Source organism: Pomacea canaliculata, linkage group LG7 (assembly GCF_003073045.1).
Source record: "Pomacea canaliculata isolate SZHN2017 linkage group LG7, ASM307304v1, whole genome shotgun sequence".
NCBI classification, from domain to species: domain Eukaryota; kingdom Metazoa; phylum Mollusca; class Gastropoda; order Architaenioglossa; family Ampullariidae; genus Pomacea; species Pomacea canaliculata.
The window spans coordinates 342,872-354,715 of record NC_037596.1 but is presented as its reverse complement, the minus strand read 5'-3'; the positions used below and the strand labels follow the sequence as shown (position 1 = coordinate 354,715).

General features: G+C 40.0%; 1 protein-coding gene across 3 annotated transcripts in view; it reads left to right on the top strand.

The window, feature by feature from the left end:
* The first annotated feature begins 592 nt into the window (after positions 1 to 592).
* Positions 593 to 11,844, top strand: part of LOC112567799 (deleted in malignant brain tumors 1 protein-like) — a 50,098-nt gene continuing 38,846 nt past the window's right edge. Inside the window, exons 1-6 of one of the 3 annotated variants that reach the window (XM_025244641.1) lie at positions 595 to 694; positions 4,578 to 4,725; positions 5,092 to 5,264; positions 7,607 to 7,754; positions 8,403 to 8,575; positions 11,381 to 11,528. In XM_025244641.1, the coding sequence (XP_025100426.1) occupies positions 637 to 694; positions 4,578 to 4,725; positions 5,092 to 5,264; positions 7,607 to 7,754; positions 8,403 to 8,575; positions 11,381 to 11,528 (848 nt within the window). In that variant the 5' untranslated portion in view covers positions 595 to 636. Of the gene's footprint in view, positions 695 to 4,577; positions 4,726 to 5,091; positions 5,265 to 7,606; positions 7,755 to 8,402; positions 8,576 to 11,380; positions 11,529 to 11,844 lie in introns of all 3 variants that reach the window. The other 2 variants (XM_025244642.1, XM_025244643.1) reach the window with 2 other exon arrangements.

Here is an 11,844-nt window from a genome sequence, read left to right as displayed (position 1 = left end):
TCGACGTACACGACAGAGGGCGCGCGACCGAGAGGGCATCGGGGAGACGCTGGGGCGGAGTGTGGCGATCATCAGGGGTGAGCTTGAGCTTCGCTGCGCAACTATCATCTACTTTCCTCTCGCTTGTCTTATCGCCTGCAACCAAAGTACGTGCTCTGTTTCTCGAAAAAAGGACAAATGGTAATGAAAAATCTAACATCCCCTATGACACTCCATATAGCATACCTCAGCAAAAAAAAAAGTCAAATGTATGAAGTAAATAATACCTTCGACACAAACGACAGATTAAAAAAAATTTTTTTCTTATCAAGTACTATTTCTCAAGAGTATGCTTGTCTGATTCTCACAAAATTTAGTAGGAATCTTTCTTGTCTAGGGCTCAGTCACCGCACTACTCTTACTGCACTACAAAGACAAACGCACATCCTCAGGCGGAGACAGACAGACATTAAAAAAGATAAAACAGAGCCGACCAATCACAGCCAGGCACGTCACATGTCAGTCAATCGCTGCTCGCGGACCTTCACATCCTGGTCGCTGCGGATAAAGCTGCGGCGCTGTGGTCGACGTCCAGTGTCTTGTCAGTCACAGACACACCATCATTGGAAGTCTTCATCACCAGAGTCAACGAGCATCATGAGGTACAGGGTGGTCACTACTTACCTCATGTACCTGCTGTTGGTGCCAAGCCTGGGTAAGTAGTCATCATACTACTGTAATAACTTGTCACGGATATGAAACTCTCTACTGGTGTACATCTCAGCTACAAAACTCCTCTCGTCGTCTAATAATCGTCTCCTTACTCTTCCCGTCACAAAAAAAGCAACATATGGCCACAGGAGTTTGAGTTATTGTGCAGCAAAACAATAAAACTGTCTTCCTTTCCATATCCGCCACCTACCCACTATTCCGTAGACATTACTCCTAACATTTCCAATATTGCTAGACCTTTTTCACTCCCATAATTTGGGATATCTCGTTACTTTCAGCTCTTGTTCTTGCTATTTGGCTCCTCTGTGTTTTCTTTAATTGTTTTTATTAACATTAGCTCTATTGTTTACTTTTTATAGTTCATATGCCATGTGTGTCCATTTCCTTTGATTCCATTTATGTTTAGTTCTTGTTCTTAGGCCCTAAGAGCACGCTCCTAAGGAGTGACAATATGAGCTTTAAAAATTTTACATTTATCAATATCTTTATTATTATCATTATCATTATCGGTATGATTTATATTATAGAAGCTTCAATGACAGGTTAAAACCATACACAAAGATTGTTTCCTGAAATATTGGTTATGCGGATTTATTTTATCGAGGACTCTATTCCCCGCTCATAGCCTCCTCGAGGTCCACGAGGTTTGCTAAACTATATGCCTAACATTACCAGTGAAACCTTCATAACCTAAAGTAGTGATTGTGGCCATTTTGTGTGCATTTATGTTTTATTAGATTTATATCTCGATGTTACAATTATACTTCTATTGCTGGACACTACAAAAATATCGTCTTTAAAACACTAATTTGAGAAAAAAAAAAATATTTGTGTGACTTGAAAAAGGTAGAATTCATGGATTGTCATGTAAACATCTTACGTGAGACATAACTTCACAAATTATGGGTAGTCAAGATTTCTTGATGACAATAAAAGACCACCGCGGGGTAGACGGTGATGAGGCTGAACGAGCCAAGCGTGACAAGCTGCCGAGTGGAGGTGGTAATGACCTCTGTGACCCATGGACCGTCTTTAGGGTGGGGGGTGGTCTGTCAGTCGTCCCTTGACCGCCACCTGTCGTTGGGAGGAGCACATTGATAGACGAGGCAGCTCACAGGGCCCCACTATTTCCTATTGTGGACAAAAATCAGCACGTCCTGTACAGGATGACCAGTCTAGTCTTTGACCTTTGTAAGCCAGTTTTTCCTGTGGCCGCCGCGGCATCGGCTATTCTGTCTTGAGGGAAAGTCTTCGACAGCGTGTCGTGTCGGGTCACATGACCAAAGAAGACCTGCTTACGTCGCTTGTGTGTTGAAGTTTAGTTTCCTGGTGTCCTGTGAGTGTGGCAATCTTGTTTCGTACAAAGTAATTGTTTCTATGTTTTTTGCATGAGATCAGGAGCAGTCTCGTCGTGTACCTGCTCGCCAATGACTGGAGTCTCTTTTCCGTTTCGGCGTGCAGTGTCCATGTGTCACATCTGTAGATTATTCCTACCAAGGATTTGTACAGATTGTACTTTGTAGGAAACCTTATCTCATGGCTATGCTAGATCCTGTCTAGCTTAATTATAAGTGTTGTAGCTTGTTTACCATCCTGATTACATATCTGGCGTGGAGCTGCAGTCCTTGAAGAGGGTTGCTCCCAAGTACTTGAAGCTGCTTATTTATTCGAGCTGTACCCCGTTCCTATACAGTGGAACCTTGATTAACGAACTTAATCCGTTCTGGAGAGCTGTTCGTTATCCGAAATGTTCGTTATCCGAAACAATTTTTTCCATAAGAAATAAAGGAAATAGATTTAATTGGTTCCCAGCCCCTGTTGACTCCCTAATATTTGAAAGTTACAGGCTACATAGGTATTTGTTTTAATGAGAACAGTTAGAATGCAATATAAATGGAGTTAAATAAACATAAAAACATTAACGAAAGCATTTAAACATCAGAAAACTTGCCGTTTTGACGGCGTGGTTGGAAGCAGGTGTGGGGAAGTACGGGTGGAATTATTGTCCCCATTCCATATTTGTTTGAACTGTTTGTTAGTCTGTTGCTTAGGTCTTGTAATTCCTTGTTAGTGCCGGCTAACGGATTACTGACTACTGCAAAAAGTGGACTGATGCAGATCAGTCTTCCATTAATTGAGATGAAAGTATGATGGTATTAAAGAGTGTCGAGCACTATGTTCTCCAAATCAAATATAAAGCAGCATCAGTGATAGACGACATACTTGAAGTACGCTTCTTGTGGTGTGAAAGTAAGATCCTATTTGGTTGTTTAGCAGCAATGTACTCGATGAGATATTATTCAGCCTTTTAACAGTAGAACGAGGCTGCCTTTGATGCTGAATTCATACATGACATGGCTTAGCCCCACGTGCTAGAGTCTCTCAAATGATTATTTAAAGTTAATGAAGTTTTGATAGAGGTCTACCTTGAGACGCTTTCCTATGAGAATGTGACATTTGAAGATCTGCTTAACTGTGCTCTTACGTAGTCTAAAGCCATATATACTGCTATAGCCCTATAGCCTGTTATAGCCATGTAGCCTGTTATAGTCATGTAGCCTGTTATAGCCATATGATCTATTATGGACATGTAGCCTGTTATTCTGCGGTGCTCATGCCGTTCGGTATGACCTTTAGCAAGACGTTGAAAAAGTAGCTGATAATTCTTATGGCTCTGTAGTTCTTGGTTTGTTTTCTATTTCGTTTTTCGGGTAGAGGTATAATTAGTAATTTCATCTATTCTTATACTATTTGTACCTAATTTCCGCTAACACCCTTCAAAACAAGTAGACTAGAAACAGTTAACCTACAGAACTACCAGTCGTTTGGCAAGGGGTCAAAAGGTCTCTACTCAGTCTGATGGAAGGAAAGTCAACAAACGTTTATAATAATTCAGCTAAGCTTCTGAAGCCAGACGGGGAAAAAACAAAAGGTTTTCACTGTTCTTGTCTGGAAAAGCAAGAAATTGTCTCCCACATAAAAGCAGGAAACAGCAAACAGTGACAGAATTACAGAACCATCAGCCTTATCAGCCACCAAAGCAAGGTCATGCTAAAGGTGACACAAAAAGTATCAGCATCACCACCGAGGAGTTGCTAGCAAGATAACGAAGCTTACCTTTGCACCACAGTAGGTGTACATCAAGAACGCCCCTTATCACCGGTGATTAATTGTCCGACCATCATACTTACTTTTCCATTGGTTGAAAGCCTATTTTCAGTCTACAGACGACATAATCTGTTAGCAGGCACTAACAAACAACTGCAAGGTCGCACCAACAAACTGACAAACAGTTCAAATGTACATGTAGATGAATTGGAATTAGACTAAATTGTAGTAATGGGTATGCTAGGTTTGGTTTGGCAATGCCGATAAGATTGAATATCAAGTACAAGTTGTAATAATGTGTGTCTCTTCTTTAAGAATCGAAGCATTGGACGGCAAGTACATAGGAAGGCCTCTCCGGATCTCATACCGAGAACATAGAACATAGAACCAACTACTTTATACGACGGACGATTGTCGTTCTTGTAGGATACCAGGAACCTCCACTTTGAACAGTTAAGAAACAGTATAGGCTGGTCTTCTTTATTCATGTGACCTGGCAGAACTCCTGCTGAATATCTCTTAAAGCATCTTGGAAACCGTAAACGCCTGGATGTCCACAGAAATAGTTTACAAACGTCAAGAATGAGCTCGTCTTGTAAACCACCTGCTCACTATACTCCAATATAGACAATAAGGTGTAGCCATGTAATCTGCTGACTCTATGTGCTCCCCTTTTCGACAGCTTTTGGCCAACAGAAGGCCGACTGTTAATTGATAGTTAATTTATTAAAGTAACATGTTTGTATTTTCTATTTTAGCTCAGGAGTTAAGTGCTCGTGTAGCCGATGGCACAGCGGAGGCGGGACGTCTGGAAATCTTTTACAATGGAACTTGGAACACAGTGTGTCGTGACGGTTTTGGACAGAAAGAGGCTTTGGTAGCCTGCAGAATGTTAGGATTCAACAGGTATGTGTAGTCCAACGAAATAAACACAATTTAAATAATGGTGCTTTTTGCTTCTTTTACACGCTTTACACTGGCTCATCATTAAACATGAAATAAACAAACAAACAACAACAAAAAAGGCTTAGCCTGATAATCTAGATCGTGTTAAGTTTAAAAGTATTTCAGGGTCACTATTGCCTCTGATGGGAACCAGTGGCAGTTCGTGTCTCGTTTATAAATAAAAGAATCCACTTACACAGCCCCTTTCACCATGAGTAGATGTAAATAGAAAGGCAGAATCATTTTTTGTGCCTCAAAAGTGTGTTATGAAAACATTGCATCCTAACCCACATTTCCATTTTGCTCTTCTTTTTTGATGTCGGACAGCACAACAGCAGTAGCCGTGGGGTCAGCCAAGTACGGAGCAGGCTCTGGTCCTATTCTGTTCAGTTACCTGCGGTGTGTGGGGAACGAAACCAGCCTGGCGCAGTGTGAACACTGGGGGCTTTACATACACTACTGTGAACACTGGCAGGATGTCGGCGTCAAGTGCAACTTTAGTAAGCAGACCAGTAATATTTACAGCTTCCTCAGCATTTAATTTATCTTGTTTAAAATTTCAACACGGTGTTGCAAAGAACTGATCATCATCATCATCATCATCATCAGCATCAGCATCAGCATCAGCATCAGCATCAGCATCAGCATCAGCAATCATCAATCATCAATCATCATCATCATTCTGAATTTTTTGGTGATAATAAAGAATAGCTTGCTTGCTTCACTCTTAAGTCACGAACTGTTTCCTTTATTTTAGACTATTATTAATTTGGACATGCCCTAACATTACTATTCGACTGTTTTTGGTGGAAATGAACCTGGAATCTTGATTTTATCCTGTAAGAACTAAATAAATGTCGACCATGGTATTTGAACTGCTCTTCCTATTGTTATTATATTCAATGACTAATGTCTGGATAGAAGCGTTTCCTTTGTTCATTACTGATGTCACTTTTTCCTAGGGGACAAACAATATAAATGTACATGAAGAAAATAAATTTTTAGTTAATTTCGAGCTCCTACATTTTCTTAATCAGCATCTTTGCCATTCAATCCTTTTAATTATTAAATTTTTTAATTCAAGAATCGTATTAACAAAAGCTCCCAAAAAGCCATGCTTTCAGTTTCTAGTTACCTTCCACACTTAAAGTAAAGCAGGAAACAGCAGACAGTGCCAGAATTACCGAATCATAAGACTTAACAGCGACTTAAGTAAAGTCATGATAAAAATAGCATAAAACAGCATCAGCATCACCACAGAGGGGTCCTTATCAGAATAACGAAGTTTACCTTTGCACCACAGTAGGTGCACGTAAAGAACGACCTTTATCACGTTATTAAATGACTCCACGACCATCACACTTCCATTTCCATTGGTTGAAAGATGATATGCAGCCTACACTCTGCAGACGACATAATCTGTTAGCAGGCACTAACAAACAACTGCAAGGTCTCAACAACAAACTGACAAACAGGTACAAATGTCTCTGAAATGGAATTACGCGGACTAGTTGTAATGGCTATGCTAGGTTGGATTTGGCATAGTCGATAAGTTGGAATAGCAAGTACAAGCTGTAATAATCTCTGGTAGCTCTGATCCTTCTTTACGGATGTGAAACGTGGATTCTTGTCTAAGAATCCAAGCATTGGAGAGCAAGTCGATAAGGAGGCTTATTCGGATCTCATACAGAGAACATAGAACAAACGACTTTATACAAAGTACGATTTAAACTCTTGTAGGACACCAGGAACCTCCACTTCAACAGTCTGCCAGTTTCAGCTGGTCTTCTTTAGTCATGTGACACGGCATGACAGCTGGATGATTAGTTCTTAAAGCACATTGGAAACCCATGTCACCTCGGTGGCCACAGAAATAGATGGCTTACGAACATCAAGACTGAACTTGTTGTCCTGTAAACCACCTGCTCACTATACTCCAATATAGACAATAAGGTGTAACCCTATCAGATGCCGACTCTATCGATGTGCTCCCCCTTCCGACACTTGCTGGCCGGTGGACGACTGTCTGACTGACCGACACAAGAAACTGCTACACTTCGGTCTGTGTGGTCTGTGTCTTCTCAGACAAAGGATCTGTGTGTAGCCTTATCAGCCAAATACATTATGATGTACAGATTTAGAAACGTGTATAACATGTTACTATTGCTTTTGTGGCCAAGAAATCTGTTTGCTGTCAGGAGTCATTACCCACACGACCTATAAACACAAATGTGCTTTCTTTCAGACTAATAAAAATTAAATGGTTGTTTGGTTTTACTCGGTACCGATGGTTTCTTTTCTGTATTTGTTTATTCTTACTTTGCTGCAGATATTCAACTCAAGGTTATGTTATGTTTCTCTAACATGTAATATTCGTATTCTTCCATTCTTCCGCCGTTCTTTATAATGTGGTATCCATTTATTTTTGTTTCCTCGACTTTCATTCCTCCTCGATTTTTGTCGCTATGCAATAAGTTGATTTTTACTTATAGTTTCATAGGCTTCTTCTTAGTGCAACTAGCTTTAGATAGGCAATGAGATGTTTTACAACAATGAATACAAAATCTAACTCAATAATGAGTTTCTGATTTATCAAGCGACAACGACAATGTTGACGATGATGCTAATGTTCATAAAAAGACTTTAGTGCAAACGTCTATCAGGTTGAAATGTTTTTCAAAACTTTAATAATAATAAGACACGTGAACATACATAAGGTGAGGACAATGTTACTTGCCGGGTAAAGAAAAGAGGAAGAAACATGTAATCATCTGATAATCATGCAACGCGACAAAGATATAAGTAAATTATTAAAATAACTTATTTGTATTTTCTATTTTAGCTCAACAGTTTACAGCTCGTGTGGTCGGTGGCACAGCGGAGGCGGGACGTCTGGAAATCTTTTACAATGAAACTTGGAACGCAGTGTGTGGTACAGGGTTTGGACACAAAGAAGCTTTGGTAGCCTGCAGAATGTTAGGATTCAACAGGTATGTGTAGTCTCACGAAATAAACACAATTTAAATAACAGTTATTTTTGGTAATCTAAAGTGTGTTAAGTTTAAAAGTATTTAAGGCTCACTATTGCCTTTGATGATAAGAGTCTTTTTGAACCAGTGGGAGTTTGTGCCTCGTTTCTAAGTAAAACAAATATTCAGGAAGTCGAGGTTTGCAAATTATAAAGAGACTTCAATGCAGACTCTTTAAAAAAGTTAAAAGCTTTCACACACAAAGTTTTTAAAGCGTCCTCAACAAATAAAGTAACAAAGATGTTTCATAAGTGACCAGTGGAAACACATGCAGACAAGCTACGTGTGCGGAGCTAAAAATCTGCCAAGTATGCTGAGGTTGTAGAGAAGTAGACGAAATAGAAATGAAGGCCGCTATAGAATTGAGAAAGAAAACAATCAGGCAAATGTTGAACAAGAGGGGAAAAGTCGAAAGCAGCAACTACAACAACAGAAAGAGCAACGGTCACATGAAATAAACTGAGGGTTGCTCTGTGACTAATGCCTCGTGTGTGTCTGCGCGCGAGCTTGTATATGTTTATACAACCTTTAGTCTGTATTCAGTGTAAAGATAAAAATGTTTATTTTTAATCTTTATATCGTCTGCTATTTGTTTCTGAATTCTCACAGCACAACAGCAGTAGCTGTGGGGTCAGGCAAGTACGGAGGAGGCTCTGGTCCTATTCTGTTCAGTTACCTGCAGTGTGTGGGGCACGAAACCAGCCTGGCGCAGTGTCAATACCCAGGGCTCTACAGACACAACTGTGACCACTCAGAGGATGTCGGCGTCATGTGCAACTTTAGTAAGCAGATCAGAAATATTTGCAGCCATTTCGGCATTTAATTTATCTTGTTAAAAATGTCAGTACTGTGTTGCTTAGATTTGTTCTATTAGCTTTCAATTACTGTTCTTTGATTAATACGACTAAAAAAGTACGTTAGAGCGTGTTCAAGACAAAGAACATTTAATCCATCGTCCATTATCCATTATCCTTTATCTTTCATCATCATCATCATCATCATCATCATTATTATTGTTATTATTATCATCATCATTATACTGTTTAAGAACAAAATTATATCAGAAAGTCATTAGTATGTTTCTAAATTCAAAATTCTAATTCAAACAGTCATATATTTCCCTTACTGAATCTAAATAATAGCTTGCTGTTTTTACTTTTACTTTACGAACTAGTTGTTTCTTTAAGACAGTTTGGACATGCCATTACCTTACTATTCGACTATTGGTGGTGGTATTGGTTTCTGTAATATCTATTGTTTTCATGGTAGAGTTGTTAGCCCTACCACAACCTAATTAACCTGTAGGTGAGGTGTCCACCTTAGTCTCTCTTAAAACATGCCTGGCTGGATGGCAGGGACCCTATTCTTACAGTGCTCGCTAGGCAAGCATACCCCGGGGTCTCGCAGGGGTCATCTTCAAGTTAACCAAGAAAGGAGATCTTGGAGACTGCAATAATTGCAGAGGCATAACACTTCTTTCCCTCACCAGCAAGGTTTCCAGCAAGATTGTTTTGTCAAAACTGACGACAACTCTTGAGAAAGACCTCCGACCACAACAAGCAGGATTTCGTCCTGGGCGATCCTGCTCCGAGGACATCTTCATTCTGCAACAGATTTTGGAGCAGAGCAACAATTGGAACACACCGCTGTACATCAATTTCATCGACCTGGAGAAGGCTTTTGACAGCATTCACCGAGAGTCCTTATGGAAGATCCTGAGGCATTACGGAGTCCCTGCAAAACTTGTTCAGGTCATTGCAATGTTGTACAGCGATTTCAAATCCCAGGTTGTCTGTGACCGGAGAATGAAGACTTCCACCGACAGTGTAAAGAGAGGGATCCGATGGACCATCATTATGACAGCAACAACAACGCTGGAAAGACTTGGACTTTGCTGATGAAATTGCCCTAATGTCCCTTACGCCATCAAAAAAAAAAACGCCAGAAAAAAACCAATGCCTTCTCAGAATCAGCTGGAAACCTTGGCTTGAAGGTCAGCACACACACACACACCCACAAAAACTAACAGTATGAGAGTGAACGCCAGAGTCCAAGACAATATCAAACTAAATGGAGAAGAGATTGAGGAAGTTGACAGTTTTTCCTACGTTGGATCGAAAATGTCAAACACCGCGAATACGGAGGTGGAGATTCGAGCCCGACTGACGAAAGCCAGCAAGGCCTTCGCCTCACTCAGGAGCACATGGAAGGCAAAAAAACATCAGTCAGAAGATCAAGCTGAGAATCTTCAAGTCAAATGTGATCAGCACCCTTCTTTACGGATCAGAATCATGGAAGATGACCAAAACCATCAGTAACAAGCTTGACGTCTTCCAAAAAAAAAAAACAGATGCCTCAGGTGCATACTTAACATCTTTTGGCCCAATTACCATCACCAAGAAGAACTGCACCAAAGAACTGAAACCGAGTCATCACCACGCAGGTTCAACGAAGGCGTTGGCGATGGATTGGACATGTGCTCCGCAGCACAGCAGACCTCTCTACAGTCGCCTACGATGGACTCCAGACGGCCGAAGAAAACGAGGCCGCCCAAAGGAAACTTGGAGAAGAACAGTGGAAAGGGAGATGAAAGGAAAGGGCTGGACATGGGGTCACCTACAGCGGGTTTCAGCCGATCGACATCGGTGGTGGACTCTGGTTGAGTCTGTCAGCTGCCGACTCTATCCATGGACTCCCCCTTCCGACAGTTGCTGGCCAATGGACGACTGACTGACTGACCGACAAAAGAAACGGCACACTACCGTCTACGATCTTGTCTTCTCAGACAAAACATATGTGTGTATCCTTATCAGCAAAATACATTATGATGTTCACAGCTATAAATTAGTATAACATGTTACTATTGCTTTTGTGGCCAAATGATCCCTTTATTGTCAGAAGTCTTTACCTGCATGACCTGTAAACAAGTAGTACTTACACGATCTTTCTCTCCCACTGATAAGAATTAAATAGTTATTTGTTTTTGCTTGGTACCGATAGTTTCTATTCTATGAGGTTTTTTCCATCCTTACTTCGCTGCAGATATTAAAATTAAGGTTATGTTTTTTTTCTGGAACATTGAGATTTCTTATTCCTTCTTTTTCGACTTTATATTTCATACAGTGGTATTCGTTTATTTTTCTTTCCTCGACTTTCATTCCTCTTCATTTTTTCACAAAAAGTAATGAGTAGATAAATACTTATAGTTTCATAGCATGCTTCTTAGTGCGGGTAGCTACAAATAGGTAATGAGCTGTTTTACAGTAATAAATACTAAATCCACCTTAATAATGAGTTTCTGAGTTATCCGTGACAACGACAATGTTGATGATGCTCGTTGCCGTAAAAAGACTTAGAGCAAAGCTTTATCAAGTAGAAATGTTTTTCATGCCATTGATAATAATAAAACATTTGTACATACAGGAGGAGAGCACAATGTTACTAGACCAGCTTAAGAAAAGAGAAAGAGATATGCAACCATCCGATAATCATACAACATAACAGTTGTTCACAGCTGTTTTACTCTTTATTTACGACAAAGATATAATTAATTTATTAATGTAATATGTTTGTATGTTCAATGTTAGCTCAAGAGTTAAAAGCTCGTGTGGTCGGTGGCAGAGCGGAGTCGGGACGTCTGGAAATATTTTACGATGGAACTTGGAACACAGTGTGTGGTGACGGTTTTGGACAGAAAGAAGCTTTGGTAGCCTGCAGAATGTTAGGATTCAACAGGTATGTGTAGGTTAATGAAATAAACTCAATTTAAATAACAGTGACTTTTGCTTCATTTACACGTTTAATCAAATGGCTCATCATCAAACATGAAACAAAAAAAAGCACAGCCTGATAATATAGAGCGTGTTAGGTGTAAAAGTATTTAAGGTTCACTATTGCCTGCAATGAGAACAGTCTTTTTTCAACCAGTGGCAGTCTATGCCTCGTTTATAAGTAAAACAAACCACTTACACAGTCTTTTTTGTCGGTTCTGAACACTTTCACGACAATTGCGATACTTTGGTTGTAAATGGAAGTAAAATTTGCTTCTGAC